General features: G+C 42.8%; 1 protein-coding gene across 1 annotated transcript in view; it reads left to right on the forward strand.

Annotated features, from left to right (window-relative positions):
- Window positions 1–16,302, forward strand: part of GRIN2B (glutamate ionotropic receptor NMDA type subunit 2B) — a 302,881-nt gene that overhangs the window by 216,937 nt on the left and 69,642 nt on the right. The window contains exon 3 of the mRNA XM_066594564.1: window positions 11,428–11,542. Within this exon, the coding sequence (XP_066450661.1) occupies window positions 11,428–11,542 (115 nt within the window). The remainder of the gene's footprint in view (window positions 1–11,427; window positions 11,543–16,302) is intronic.

Below are 16,302 nucleotides of genomic sequence, written 5' to 3' on the forward strand. Positions count from 1 at the left end.
GGTGTATCTACAGTATATGCATAAAAGATGAATTCTGAGATTAAGGCTGCCTGTCCACGGGAGTTTTTGCATTGCGTTCCCCATGGCGATAATCCGGGCGTGGGGAACGCAGTGCATGCTTTCCATAGCAATGCTATGGAAAGCGCAGCACCCCCTGTCTATGAGCAGAGAATCATAGCGATTCTCCGCTCGCGGCCGGCAAATCGCAGCATGTTGCGAATTGCCGCGATTCTCTGTGGTGAGTATATCTGTCAGATAGGCTCACCGCGGAGATCTCTCAGCTGGCGCCTGCTCCCCGGCAGCGGCTTCCGCAGTGGAGATCCGCCATGGGATACCGCAATACCCATGGACAGTCAGACTTAATTCTAGTGCTCTATGTATATGCACACACTTGTAAGCCCATTTCAAAAATATTGGGTGTCGAATGATGAATATGAGGATATGAGAGGTTGAAACAGTACAAATGATGAGTCTTTTTCAGCCCAGAAAAGAGATGCTTTGGAGTGATCTTGCCTAGAAACTATCTATAGCTTTTTCACTATCTTTGCATGTGAAAAGGTGTTGTTTAGGCTTCTTTGTGAAGTTTTTTGACTTCATGAGATTCATATTTTTTCTAGCCATTTTGGGTGAATTTTTATGTATAGATATTTTTCATGTAATTTTTCTGTCCTATAGGGAGGGTTATGGGATAAGTATAGAGTATAATATATTTTGGAAAGACCGAAGAATTGCACCAAAAGTGTAGTAGAAAAATACTTCTGCGGCCAGAGCTTAAAGGGGTTGTCCCGCGGCAGCAAGTGGGTCTATACACTTCTGTATGGCCATAATAATGCACTTTGTAATGTACATTGTGCATTAATTATGAGCCATACAGAAGTTATAAAAAGTTTTATACTTACCTGCTCCGCTGCTGGCGTCCTCGTTCCCATGGAGCCGACTAATTTTCGCCTTCCGATGGCCAAATTAGCCGCGCTTGCGCAGTCCGGGTCTTCTGCAGTCTTCTATGGGGCCGCTCGTGTAGAATGCCGTCTCCGTGTAGCTCCGCCCCGTCACGTGCCGATTCCAGCCAATCAGGAGGCTGGAATCGGCAATGGACCGCACAGAAGCCCTGCGGTCCACGGAGACAGAGGATCCCGGCGGCCATCTTCAGCAGGTAAGTATGAAGACGCCGGACCGCCGGGATTCAGGTAAGCGCTGTGCGGGTTGTTTTTTTAACCCCTGCATCGGGGTTGTCTCGCGCCGAACGGGGGGGGGGGGGGTTAAAAAATTTTAAAAAAACCGTTTCGGCGCGGGACAACCCCTTTAACCTTTTTTTTCAATTTTGTTTTTTCCTGCCCACTTCCAAAAATTCATAACTCTTTTATTTACCCATCGGTGTTGCGGTCTGAGGGCTCGTTTTTTGCTGTACGAGTTATATTTTTCAGTGGTGTTAATTAATGCACCATATACTGTACTGAAAAATGGAAAACATTTCTAAGTGATATAGAAAAAAAGCAAAATTCCATCATCGTTGGGAAAGTCTTGTTTTATGCCATACTCACTACAGCAGAAATGCTATGCCAACCTTATTCTATGGGTCGGTACGATTACGACAATACCAAATCTATATAGTATTTTTGCTGTAGTACTTTAAAAGATTAAATAAATACCTTTGGAAAAACATAAAATTATTTTCTGGCGCCATCTTCTGACCATCATAAGTTTTTTACTTTTTTGTCGACGTTGTGTGAGGGCTTGTTTTTATGGGACGTCCTGAAGTTTCTATTGGTACAATTTTGGAGGACATGCAACTTGCTATTTTTTCTTGGAGACAAGGTAACCAAAAAAACTGAATTCTAGGGTTGTTCACTTTTTTTCTGGATGAAATTCAGTGTGCAGGTTAAATAATGCATTACTTTAATAATCGGACTTTTACAGATGCAGAGATATCAAATATTATTTTTGCTTGTTTAATTTTTTATTATTAAAAACTTTTTTAAACTGATTTTTACATTTTTTTAGCCCTGATATGGAACTTGAACTTGCGATCATATGATCACTCCTACACTATAATGAAATACCACAGTATTGCATTATACCCACATCTGACAGGCATTCTATCAAAGCACGCCACAGGCACAGCTTGATAGGCAATCAGCCATGGCAGCACAGGGAGCCTTCAGAAGGACCCAGGCTGCCATGGCAACCAAACAGCACCTTGCCATCTGATCGTGGGGGAGAAGTGTTTGAGACCCCATAGAACTGATTGGAGGATTTAAATCAGAGCTGACAGAGGCATTTACCGGGTTAACAGCTACAATTAGCGTTAGCGTTGACCACAGCTGTTGACGGCAGGTGTCAGCTGTGAGAAACAGCTGGAACCCGCTTTATATGGAGAAGGATCAGCTCCCAATCCCCCTCCACATAAACCCTAAATGTACAGGGTGTTTGGGATTTGTGTGGAGGGGGATTGAGAGCTGATCCTGTGTCGTTAAAGGGTTAAGCCCAATATTGTAATTTAAAACAGACTACAATCTGTTTTTGGTGGCATTCGTTTTTACTTTTGGTGTTCTTTTGGGGAGTGGCATTTTTTGAAAACACAGCATTGCACTAGGTATGGTAATGTTTTTTACATAGACTTTTCCCATATACTCTTCCAGAGGACTGGAATAATGCATAAAAAATGACATTTAAAAATGGAATTAAAAGAAACTACCACCCAAAAATGCTTGTAAAAAAATGCAAAAAAATTCATGATATTTTTTTAAACTGAAAAAATCAAAAGCCAAAAAAAATATATTTGTGAAGGAAACCTAATGTGCATATGGGAAGTTGTGACTTGGAATGCCCCACAGCATAGGTAGTAATGGTCCAATCAACAAGGCGATTAGAAGAAGGATTAGATGCCCACTTTCATTACAGCGCCATTTTTCAGCAGTGGAGATGGCATTTCCTAGCGCTTGAAATGCTACCGTTTGCCATTTTTACTTACGGACGGAATCCGAAGCTTTGAGGAAGGCCTGCGATCAGACCGAAATGTAATTTGCCTTTTGTGGGTCTATTTAATCATCTTTTGAGTGCTGAATTCTTTTTATAAATACTTTATTCTTGCACAGATAATGCAGCTTGAACTCTATAGACTATTGTCTACTACAACCTCCCCAACCAGATGTCTTTTACAGAATCTTGTTTGCATGCAGGTGTCCATGTAGCCTGTTATAGTCTATTAATGTGATATTAAATGTGTTACATTGTGACTAGAGATGAGCGAGCACCAAAATGCTTGGGTGCTTGTTGCTCGAGTCGAGCTTTCTGCGATGCTCAAGAGTTCGTTTCGAGTAACGAACCCCATTGAAGTCAAAGGGCGACTCGAGCATTTTTGTATATCGCCGATGCTTGCTAAGGTTTTCATTTGTGCAAATCTTCAAAACCTACGAAAGTGATGGAAACGACACAAATACGGATAGGGCAGGCGAGGGGCAACATGCTGGGCTGCATCTCAGGCTCCCAGGTCCCACTATTAAGTCCCAATAGCGGCAAGAGTGAGCCCCCCCCCCTCAACAATTTGACGGCGGTGTAAAAAATTTTTGAATTATTGGCGTGCAGTTGGAGGCAGACAGCGCTTGTTACGCAAACTGCAGCCAGAAAAAAAAAATATACAGAAGCCTGCAAGCAGGCCTAGCTGTGCAATAGTGAGGTACTAAAACTCCCAGCAGCAGCGGAGTTAAATGCACATGGTCACAGGTAGCCCTAAGGCTGGGTTCACACAGGGCGGATTTGCCGCGGTTTTGCAGAATGTCACCGCGGAAAATCCGCCCGCGGACGCTAATCTCGGGATTAGCCAGCCATGTGGACGAGATTTCTCAGAAATCTAGTCCACACGGGACGGCCAATCCACTGCGGTAAGTCCAGCTTAAACCGCGGCGGTTCTCCCGGCGAAGATCTCGCGTTTTTTGCTGCGGCCAAACCGCGAGATTTCCGACGGGAATACGCCCCGTGTGAACCCAGCCTAAGAAAGACCGTTGGGGTTCTTGTAAACAGGATTCCACACTACCTACTCTCCCTGCCTGACCAATACTGCCCCTATACTACGTAGTACAGACTGCGGCCTAAGAACGCTATAGCCTGCATGCCCGATATAAAAAAAAAAATGATCAAAACTGCTCCCAGCAGCCACAACAGTAATGCACACGGTCAGATGTGGCCCTAAGAAGGACCGTTGGGGTTCTTGAAGACGCTAACAGTCTAACACTCTCCCTATAGCAGCAGCAGCAACCTCCCTAATCTCTGCCAGCGTGTGTCTGAGGCGAGCAGCGGGCGGGACTGCTTTATATACTTCGCGGTCACTTGATCTCATCAGCTGGAACGTCACAGGAGGAAGTTGTAATGCCTTCCCTGCATGTCTATTGGCCAGAAAATGGCGCAAAACTTTCAGGGAAGGAAATGGAATTGACTTGAACATCGCATGGTGCTCGCCTCGAGTAACGAGCATCTCGAACACCCTAAGGCCTCCTTCCCACGAACGGATTTCCGCCACGTAATTCGCGGCGGAAATCCGCTGCGTTGCCCGCAGCTATTAGGTTCTATTGAACCTAATAGCTCAGGGCACACGGTGTGGAATTCCACCACGGAATTCCGCACCGTGAATTCACCCGTCCTCACCCGCGGCATACTCTATTTGCCGCGGGTGTACGCTCGGACGGCTTCCATGGCAGTCAATGGAAGCCGTCCGTTCACGCTATCTTCCGCTGTAGCACAGCGGAAGATAGCGTGAAAACGCTACCCCACCCGCCGCTGCCGCGTCATATGATGCGGTGGGCGTGTCACACGACGCGGCGGAGGTGGGCGGGGAAGCGTCATGTGGCAGCGAGGACGCCGGATCCGCAGGTAAGTATGGGGTCTTCTGGGGGGCGCCGTGACGGGCTCCGCCACGGAATTTCGCGGCGGAGCCCGTTACGGCCGTGTGCGGCCGGCCTAATACTCGAACGAGCATCAAGCTCAGACGAGTACGCTCGCTCATCTCTAATTGTGACTTCTATATACACAACTGTTACACTTTATTTTGACTGGTTTCTTTCTGTTTACTTATAGTGTATGGCACCTGGACCATTAGGTTATATGTAATGTAGATGGAGACTTGGCTGCAGTTGGTCAACATCCCAAGACATAGAAGGGATATTTTCAAGGATAAAGATGCCAGGGACACATTTCATTATCCGCTTGTGTCCCTGTAGATTAGGGCAGCTGGTAGCTTCTATCTATGCTGACAGGAGGTAACATCACATACAGACAAGCTTCTCCATAAAGGAGATGTCAGACATGACGACTGCATTAGTTTATTCTTATTGTCTGCAGTTTCATTGCTTCTGTCTCCAACACTTTTTTAAAATATTACAATTGACTATTATTACAAATGAAAAGGTCATTGTGGTGCACAAACCTGATTTGTGCAGCTTGGACTTACTGGTGGTGCGACCACTGATTTGCTTACAAGTGTGCATGCAATGTTATCTTATTGGAAAGGGGAAATGACATCATTAAAAATAGACGTTTATAGTCAAATCTTTAAAATTATAGCCCACCCACAGAGATGAGATGACCCACTTGCGTGTTTTGGAAGAGTTTGCATAATGAACAAAGAAACCGACTACTTAAAGGGGTTGTCTCGCGCCGAAACGTTTTTTTTTTTCCCATAGGCCCCCCGTTCGGCGCAGTACAACCCCAAAGGATGTGTTTAAAAAAAAAAAAATGTCATTACTTACCCGAATCCCCGCTCTGCGACGTCTTCCTTCTTCCTTCTTCTTCCCTCACCAAGATGGCCACCAGGATCTTCACCCACGATGCACCACGGGTCTTCTCCCATGGTGCACCGTGGGCTTTGTGCGGTCCATTGCCGATTCCAGCCTCCTGATTGGCTGGAATCGGCACACGTGACGGGGCGGAGCTACGATGATGACGCGGGACCAGCTCTCCGGCACGAGCGGCCCCATTCACCAAGGAGAAGACCGTACTGCGCAAGCGCGTCTAAAAACGCCAGAAGACAGCGAATGTAGACGGAGCCATGGCGACGGGGACGCTAGCAACGGAGCAGGTAAGTGAATAACTTCTGTATGGCTCATAATTAATGCACGATGTATATTACAAAGTGCATTAATATGGCCATACAGAAGTGTATAACCCCACTTGCTTTCGCGAGACAACCCCTTTAAGTAATAACACGTTGACATGTGACTCGGAGCTCCTTCACACGAGCGTACGCACAAAAATGCTCATGGAAGTGCACTTGTGCCATGAATGATTTGCGTCTGCACTGTGCAGTACAGTAAAAAAAAGTACAGTAAAAAACGCAGTTGCACATCCAAATATGCAACACCCATTCCACAAAATTGCACCATAAATACGCATATGTTTGTGTGAATCCAGCCTAAGTAAGGGCTTATTCACACAGGCGTATATCAGACAGGTTTTCACGCCCTGGACGATATATACACTGACCCTCTGATGCATTGATTTACAATGCATCAGTGCACAGAGGCATATCTGCGCAGCATAAAAGTGCCCGCCCGGGCGCTGTTAAGTTGGCGGCAGCAGCTGCATTGACTCCTATGGGAGCCAATGACAGCTGCAGGAGAAAAGAGGTGGGAGAGAGTTTAGCAACGTGACTGCTAACCTCCATCCCCCTAATCTTTTTCTCTGCCCCTTGCCACTGTTTGCCATGGGAGAGGTGGGGCGGAGCTAAGTCACTTCCCTGTCCCACCCCTCTTATTGCAAACAGTGGCGAGGGGCGGAAGCTCAGCACACTAGCTTCCACCCCATCCCGCATCCTCCCTTCGCGGAGAGCCAGCGAGGGGGAGGGAAGAGCTGTCTTCCCCCGCCTGACAGCGTATATGCCGCCCTGTGCATCACACGGTAGCGTATATCGGCTGGACGTTTTCACGGCCAGCCATTATACGGTTGTGTGGATAAGTCCTAAAGCCCATAACAGTATTTGTAAACACCAAGCGCAAAAAGGGAAATTAAGTCCACTATAAAAAAGCAAGAAAGGAAAAGAAAGAATACATACTATAAGGCCGGATTCACATGTGTGTCTTTGCACAATACGCAGAGAGTAGAACTCATTGATTTCAATGGATATGTTCACACGTAATTTTTCCTGCGCATTTTGGCTGCGCCAAAAAAAAAAAAAAGCAGCATGCTCTATTTTCCTGCACATTTGCACACCAAAACTGTACAATATATACACTAGGAGATGCATGAAGCCCTGCATAATTGTGCAGGCAAAAGAATACTTCTGGAACTCATTAGACTAATTCTAATTAGCCATTTCAATTGGTGCATATTTTTTGCCACACGCTTGTAAAAAGTACAGTATAATACACCAATGCCTGCGCAAAAAAGCGTTGTTTGTTTATGCGTGCACAAATAAGCGTTCACTTGTGTACATCTAGTCTAAGACAGCATCATATGGTAGATGTTTCATAATATAGGAACCTTTCCAATGGAACAGGACATTCCACAACAGCGTTACAGAATATGTCGACCCGGAATTCGAAACCAAAGTCCAGTCGGCTAACTGCAGATTTTGATGCAGAATTTCCAGCAGGATTCTGTTTTTGTCATTTCTCCATCAAAATGCGCACGTTACAATACAGATTTGGCGGCTGAATAATCCGCCGAACGGAACATTCTGCATTGCTGTTACAGAATATTCTGTCCTGTGTGAAAGGTTGCAAACTGTATAACATCCTGTTTTATGTTTAGCCCTTCTGGGACACGGGACTGAAGTGCGAATGGCAACAAGGTCTCACAGGTTAGAAGTGACTTTCTTGCAGCGCCGCCTTTAATCATACATTATAGGAAATATTCAAGAATTGTATCCCATTCTACGTGTTATGAAGTGAGTGACGCTGATTGTTGCTGAAGTCCCTTTTTCAGCACAATCCCCTATTTACTGTTTCCTTCATTGTGAAGTAATCATCCCACTTCACCCTTATAAGCAACTGCGACTAATGAAAACAGCCACATGGGAGTCATTGTACAAATGGCTGCGACTTCTGTGTGATTTCAGGAGTGAGATGCTGGGATGTAGAGCTCAGGAGGCTCCGCGACTAATAATGTCGTCTTCAGCTTCACAAGTAAAATTACGGAATGTAAACAAAAGTTCAATTTCTTCTTCTAATTTACCTTCAGCAGCTATTAGTCCAAAGGGCATGCTTGTGATGGGGACGGTGATTCCACCTAGCAGTTCTATTACACCAACAGAACTGGAAAATCTAGAAAAAATACAGTTAAACAGTTGAGGGGGCTTTCCAGAATTTTTTTTAAAAATAGGCTCCAAGCTGGAAATAATATAAAGCAACCATTACTCACCAGTTAAATATCCCCCACCACCCCACCCGCTGCTTCAGTATCTGCTGATCCCACAGATACATCATTCTCAGTGAAGCTGGCATGTATGGCGCACAACTGCTGGGATCAGTGGTCGCAGAGTTCATGTGAATGATGTACATGACTGCTGGCAACTGGAGCAATGGGACCTGTAAAGCAAGTCTACGAGCAATCTTGGAGAGGGGTGTAAAGGTACCTCCACCCATGTTTCTTGGGTTGCTAGCAGTCAGAAAATAAAGTCTGATGCTGCTGCTGGTGGAAGTCCTCTGGAGTCGGGTCTTCCCACTCTCTTTGCCATCCAATAAGATGCTCCACAGCTCAGATCGACAGTTGTATTGGTCATCTGATTGGATGCTACAGCTGCCAATCAGAGCTGTGGAGCAGCTTAAAGGGGTTTTCTAGTCAGCGCTGGCTGTCAATGCCAGGATCAGAGTGAAAGCCGCAGCTCTGTCCTGTGTAGTGGCTGCTGCTTGTAATTACAGGTGCAGTAGGAGGGCGCTTGCACAAGAAGTCCCATATTCAGAGCACTTGCAATGGTGACATCAGACTTAATTTTCTAACTACTGGGTACTTTAAAAGCATCCACAGAGGCACCTTTTCACCCCCTCTATCCTGTCCCTAACTAGTACCGTCTGCAGTTTTGCACTGAAAAAACTGCATCCAGACTCCCTTCTTAGGGCTTTTACCCACTAGCGTTTTTTTAACGCTGCAATATCGCTGCGTTTTTTTCATTGGGACTTTCTAATGTTGAAATCGCATCACACAAAAATCGCAAAAGCACAAACTTGGGATTTTTGTGCGATGTGATTTTAACATTAGTGGAACCTACGGAGGAAACAACCATGATGGAAAGATTTGCACCTCTTCTGTGTTCTGAACCCAGTCATACAGTAATTTGGGATTACAAATATTGACTGAGATCCTGCCATGTGGAAGTGATCTTCAACTCCATTAAAGACTGAGATACTGTAGATGGGGGGCATCATGAGAACCGACCACTGAGGCAATTCAGAATATCATTGTTTAATCAGTAGCGTCTCTAAGTTCATCTAGATAGAAAGTAATGATTTTAGGTTTCTGATTTTGAAAAGTAGCAACTTGCATATGCAGATAAGACGAATGATATGAAATATGTGGATCAAAGTGAATACAGAATGTATTCTATCTACCAATAAATGAGGGCGAGGACCCAACTAATCTGCTAAATTGTATGCTGAAGCAAATATTCGAATTTCGAGACAGCAGAAGGTGAACACAATTGTTTTAGGGTGGAGACTTTAAATATTTCCACAGTTTAGTGATGATAAAACAAAGTATTATAGGACCGGTACCTTGGCTAAACAGAAAAATGATATTTGCAAGCTTTCAGACCACAGAGGACCATTCATTAGTCAGCTTTGCAAAATGAAGGTGCCTCTGTGCAATCAAAGCTTGTACATTGTTGCCATTTGTTTGATAATCACTTTTATTACTTTACATTACACTTGTGGTATGTAGTTGGAGAGAAGGTTATATAAGTGGGTGCCCCTTTTGCCTGGAGATATCATCCACAGTGATACTGTACATATACAGTGGATATAAAAAGTCTACACACCGCTGATAAAATGCCAGGTTTTTGACATGTTAAAAAATCCGACAAAGATGAATCTCATTTCAGATTTGTTTCCCCCTTCCATGTGACCCATTATCTGCACAATTCCACTTAAAACAACTCTGTAATCTTTTATGGTGGAAAACTAAAGAAAAACAATTAAAATAATGTGGTTGTATAACTGTTCACACCCTCTTATCTTTGGGGTGTGGTTGTGATCACATTTAAACCCATAATAAATAGTAGTCAGTACTCCGCTGCCATTATTTACAGGGATTCTGATCCCCCCCTGACATTTTCTTAGTTGATCCACAAAGATCTTACAGCACATTAAAGGGGTTTGATTGTTGGAGGGGATCAGTCAGGAGAAGGGCTCCAAGAAATCTCCAAGACATTACATGTACCATGGAACACAGTGAAGACGGTCAGCAAGAAGGTGACTGTGGCACAACAGTGACATTACCAACAACTGGACGTCCCTCCAAAACTGGTGTAAAGACCAGAAGAGAATTGGAGGCTGCCAAGAGGCTGACAGCAACATTAAAGGAGCTGCAGTGGTTTATGGCAAGATTGTGTAGAGCATGTGACAACCATCTCCTGTACTCTTCATATGTCTGGGCTGTGGGGTAGGGGGACAAGATGGAAGCCTTTTCTAACAGAAAAAAAATCCAAGCCCAGCTATGTTCTTCCAAATCCTCCATCAAGTCTTCTAGACGTCTGTGGAGAACGTGTTATGTCTGATGAGACCAAGGGGGAACTTGTTGGTCATAATTCCAAAAGTTATGTTTGGCACAAAGCCAACACTGCACATCACCGGAAGACTCTAGACCCGCAGTGAAGATGGTGGGGGCAGCATTATGCATGGAGCTGGTCTGCTGCTGGAACTGGGGCTTTAGTTTAGGCGGAGGAAATTAGGAACAGTTCGAAATATCAGCCCCTTTTGGCCATGCTGATAGACATCTACCCAAAAATACTGAATGCTGTCATAAGGTCAAAGGTTACATCAATAAAGTGTTAGTTTTAGGGTGTACGTATTTATGCAGTCACATCATTTTAGTTTTGTTATTTTTATTTGTCCACCCTAAAAGATTTCCGTGTTTTTCTAATGGCGTTGTGCAGATAACGGGTCACATTGAGGGGGGAAATAAATCTGAAATGATTCATCTTTCTCTGATTTTTTAACATGACAAAAACATGGCATTTTAAGAGCGGTGTGTAGACTTTTTATATCCACTGTATGTCATCTTGTAACATGTCATTTTCAACAATACAGTATCATAATTATAGAAAGTATTCTCAGATTACAGCTTACAACAGGAGGGACATAAAAGATGTAATTTAAGCAAATGTCACCTTTCTATAACGTCTCCTCATAAAATCTGGTTATATACTCAACTAAGTTCCCTTGGCTTGACATTTATTATAGACATAGGTTTTATCTGCATTGACATTTGTTTTGTTTTTTTTAGGTACTTAATCAATGTAACATTTGAAGGCCGAAACCTCTCATTTAGTGAAGATGGATATCAGATGCATCCAAAATTGGTTATCATTCTTCTCAACCAGGAAAGGAAATGGGAAAGGGTACGTTTTGGATACAAACTTTTTTGTTACCTACTGCCATTGTGTTGCAGAGTGGCAATCAAAGTTTTACATTGACTCCACAGTTTTATGTCCTTAAGGGGTTATTCAGTTGTAAACTATTGATGGCCTATCCTCAGGATAAGTCCGCAGTGATATAGTGGTGGAGGTCTGTTGCCAGGTGCCCCTGCCAATTAGCTGTTTGCCAGATCGGCATGCTTGTGCATGAAGCTGCTTTCCGCAGGAAGCAGACAGTTTCATTCTTACTGTAGAGGCTAGGCTTGGTATTGCAGATAAAGTTCCCATTCATTTCCATGGAAACTTGGCCTGTAATACCAAGTCTGGCCACTACTGTAAGAATGGAGCTGTCTACCTCATGCAATGTTCACGAGGGCAATGGCCCAGGGAATAGCTGATCGATAGGGGAAGATAGGCCATCAATAGTTTACAACTGGACAACTCCTGTAATTGTCTTATGATGGAAATATTGAAAAAGTTGTTGATTCACATTGGATAAACACGTATAGATTAACAGATGTATGTAATAACAAATCTATCCCCACATAACCTTTATTTAATTTACAGTTCTCTTTTATTTCAATTCAAACAGATATGTGTTAGTGGCTAATAAGGAGACTGCAGCTGGAACTGTGGTTTCCATGTGGATTACATGCTCGTGTGCTGAGAATACTACCCTCCTCCACAGCACTACAGAGGCGTAGATGGGTCACAAGACTTCCAATTTTAGTTCCTTCCTACATGCTCCTCTATTCACCATCATGACCTTATCACCTATGTCAATGAGAAGACGTACACGTACTGCCTAGAATCTATTGGTGTATAAAAGACTTTCTTTATTAATCCTACTCATATTTAAAAAACGCATTCGGGTAACATAGGGATTGGATTAACAAAACGTCACATCAACGATCCATGGCCTCCCAATTGATTTTACCCTTCTGGCAAATCCCGAACTTGATGTGAGTAGGATTAACAAGAAAATATTTTGTACAACGGAAGGTTCTACGCAGTATTTGCACATCTTCTAATTAACACAGGTACTAAGTTCAATAGGCATCAAAGAGTACAGGTCATACAGTATGTCCCAACGATGGTACAAGCCCTGCCCTGAAACGCCTTGCCTGGCACTCCTGGTGCTGCACTATTTATCTGCTCTTCCTGAAATTATCAATAAATCCGTGAATTAGAGCCTAATTCTGAACTAATGGAATTCCTTACTGGATCTTTGCTATGTTATATGCTTAAGGTGGTTATATTAGTTTCCATATCCCCACTCTTAAGAATGCGCTTTTTACATTTATTGCACATTGCTTATTTATGGCCGCCCCTTTACTCTGAGTGCTACCTACTGTTTCTTCTTGTTGTACCTGTTTTGTCTGAATGCCGTATGGTTCCTGGATTGTTGGTGAGCGCACTCTTGTGATAGATGTCCTGTGGACAGCGAACTGGAACCTACATTATTGTAATCAGTGCCTTTTGCAGCTCTTAGGTATACAGGGGTTACTTCTCTTGGGTTCCCCTGTTTACATCGGGTGAGTGTTTTATTAGTTTCTTCTGCCACTTCCCATCTGTAGTGGTCTGGTGGAGGACAGGAGCATTCTAATGGTGGCAGTTCATTTTAAACTATTATATGACTGTGCCATGGGGATGATTAAACATTGATATAGTATTTGCAGTCTTAGAAGAGGCTTAGAGATAAAATAATTTCTTATCTCATCTTTATATCCCTAAGCACTGGTTAGACTTGGTCATAATAGAATGAAAGGGCAGAAGCACTCAGCTTAGTGGTCTACCTCTTTGGCACTGTTTGGCTAATCCTCGGACAGATTTCTGTACAAACTCATAGAAAATCTATAGCCTATACACCACTAACATTGCCTCTCCACGGATTAGCTGATCACAGCTGATTGCAACCATTGCTGTGATTATTAGGGGTTTTGACAACCAGACCCCGCCATTCAAAACTTTTGACATGTCATTAAGTGCTGTTTCACTGAAGGTACCTTTACCTATCGCCCAACTAGTCGCTCAGAAAAGTCGGTGAAGCGTATTAATGACAATTGTTTGTTTGCTTTTACATAAAGCAATGATCATTCAGTAGTTTTAATCAACCAACAATTTTTCGGTGAGCTGAAATGAACAACTAGCGACTAGTAGCAAGTTATCACTAAGTGCCCTGTTGGCGGCTGTGTGAACACGGGACAACTATCGCTTAAATTCGCTGCTTCCAGCAATAATTTGTCGATAATCGCTTCATGTAAAAGTACCTTTAGTGTTTGCACTTCTAGATAAATTATGCTAATAGAAGACTTTGATTTTGAGATTGGACTTTTAATGGTAGCAGCGTGCGTATATAGTAAAATCCATGTTCCTATTGTGTGCTCAAGTGGCTAGCCAACTGTACAAAATCAGCACTATGTATTGATTGTAGAGTCTAATGGGTCAGATTTTCTATGCTTTAGTCTCATTATCAGTGAGTGTTCATTTGTTCTGTTTTTGCCATATTGTGTGTTTAGCGCTTTCACTGACTGTAAACTGTTGTGAAATATGTTGAAGAGATGTAAGTAATGATTTAGTTATTTCTGCATGATCATAGCTGACCCATTATGGGCTTAGAATAATCCTAAACTTAATTTGTTTAGCTCTTAGCTGACCCATCATGTGCTAAAAAATAGTAACAATGCTCGATCTTGACTTCAGAAGTCATATTTGATTAGACCTTAAAAAATCCCAACACCCTGGGTTGACACACTCGCGGAATGTGACTTTAGACGAATGTTACAAATGACCTAATAGTGGCCCCTGAAAATTGAGTCGATCTATTGCAAAACTAGTTTGTATAGCGCTGCAATCTGGTTTTCCTCAGTACAACTCTGTTTTAACAGTCTGATTTCTCATCTCACGTTCCTTCAAGAATCATGACCCAAATATTCCTGCATCTGTTTATTGCATCTCTTTAAACTGTCCATCACAGGCGAACTCTCCTATCATCAGCACAGGCTCATATAGTTCAAACAAGAAAGAGGGTGATTAAAGAGGACAGCAGGAAAGGAGATAAGGAAGGAAAAAAGAGAACAGTATGAAACTGAAGTTGCTTAACAGGTCGAAGCATCTAAACGGAATCTGCTGTTCTCTTGTTACAGGGATGATTTCTATTTGATGTTTTATTATATTGCCATCTTGCAGACATGGAGCTTTACACCTTCTCAGTTTCTTGAGGTCTTATTCGTCTTCTTCTTATCTTTGCAATGTTTGTCTAATGTATACTCATCTATGTGTGGCACGTTCATGGTGACGTATGATTGCATCAGCGATTTGATTTTCACCACTTAGAGATTATAGGTTGCACTTTATTTAAAGAGGTGTTACAAGAGCAAAAATCATAATGCAATGTAATTGAAATTACAAAAATTGTACTTGGTATTGTGCTAAAAATGTTTTTATTTAGTATTTATTTGATGCTCGCTCAGTATAGAATTGGCTACGTGGTATGACTTCACACTCTTACATACTGTATATAGATATTCTGTATGTCACGGATAGGAGATGGGAGACCCAACAGATCCCACCTCTATCCCCTATTTGTCAACTATTCCGAGCACTCTCACCATTGCGAACACTTGTCACGGCAGAGCCTCAATCGATCAGTCTAGTGGGATTGCAAGCACGGAGTCATTAGATTACAGGTGGATTTGTACCCAGCTTTCCTAGGCTTCTGCATGCATGCAATACAAAAGGTCAAATCACCCCCTGATCTGGTCTAACAACTCCCACACTCTACAGTACCCACATTCCCTTGCTGCGACCACCAGCTTTTGTTTCGCAGGTTAGCTGTAACCCACACTTATGAATTATTAACACAATGTTCGGAGTTATGGTTCATTTTAAATTGGACAAGGTTTGACTAATAAATTGCAAATTTATCCTAAAAAAGACTAGTAGTGCTAAATATTGATATATATATATATATATATATATACAGAAAAAGATGTTACAGTGGAAATAAGGTTTACACGTATACACAACAGACAGTATTTAAGATAAAACAAGGAGAAAATAAAGTAAAGATACCAGATTTGGGATGTTCGGCCAAAGGTTCTGATTGTGCAGAGTCACAGGAAGCAATTGGGAAAGTCCTTCCGCTGTGGCATATCTCCGAAGGTCTGACAACTGAGTCTCTGGCAACTAAGGCCCTAGTTTTGAAAGTTTCCCCAGAACACACCACCTCCTACCCCCTTTAAGGTCATTCAGAGAAGGGTGGGATAAAAGCATATGTACCTGTGAAAAACCATAATTCCCCATTTCGCCCATATCTCCACAAGAGATTCTCTGATCTGGAATATATGCCTGGCATATCTGTGGTCATGATTTTATCTATTCAGTGATACCAAACATGATACGCAAATTATAACCGGGTACACATGTACGCTATTTTGGGTTTTGTTCAGTTGGCTCATCCGATGCTAAAAATATAATTAATATCAGGCTAGGACCTTCACATGACCAATAATCCTTATAAAAAGATTTTTCCCTAATTTGAATGTCGGAGCCGGAATGTCCCCGACATAAGAATCCAACTCCTAGGTGAATTATTTTCCTTAAACTTCATTAACAAGTAAATGGTCTCACAATTTGGTATCATTATGCTAATTCTAAACTGAACAGACAGATGGGGCCAGAAGAATAGAAGAGTTTATTGCCTCTTGTCCAGGTGAACTTCAGACAATTGCCTTTCTCAATGC

Source organism: Eleutherodactylus coqui, chromosome 3, assembly GCF_035609145.1.
Source record: "Eleutherodactylus coqui strain aEleCoq1 chromosome 3, aEleCoq1.hap1, whole genome shotgun sequence".
Taxonomy (NCBI): Eukaryota; Metazoa; Chordata; class Amphibia; order Anura; family Eleutherodactylidae; genus Eleutherodactylus; species Eleutherodactylus coqui.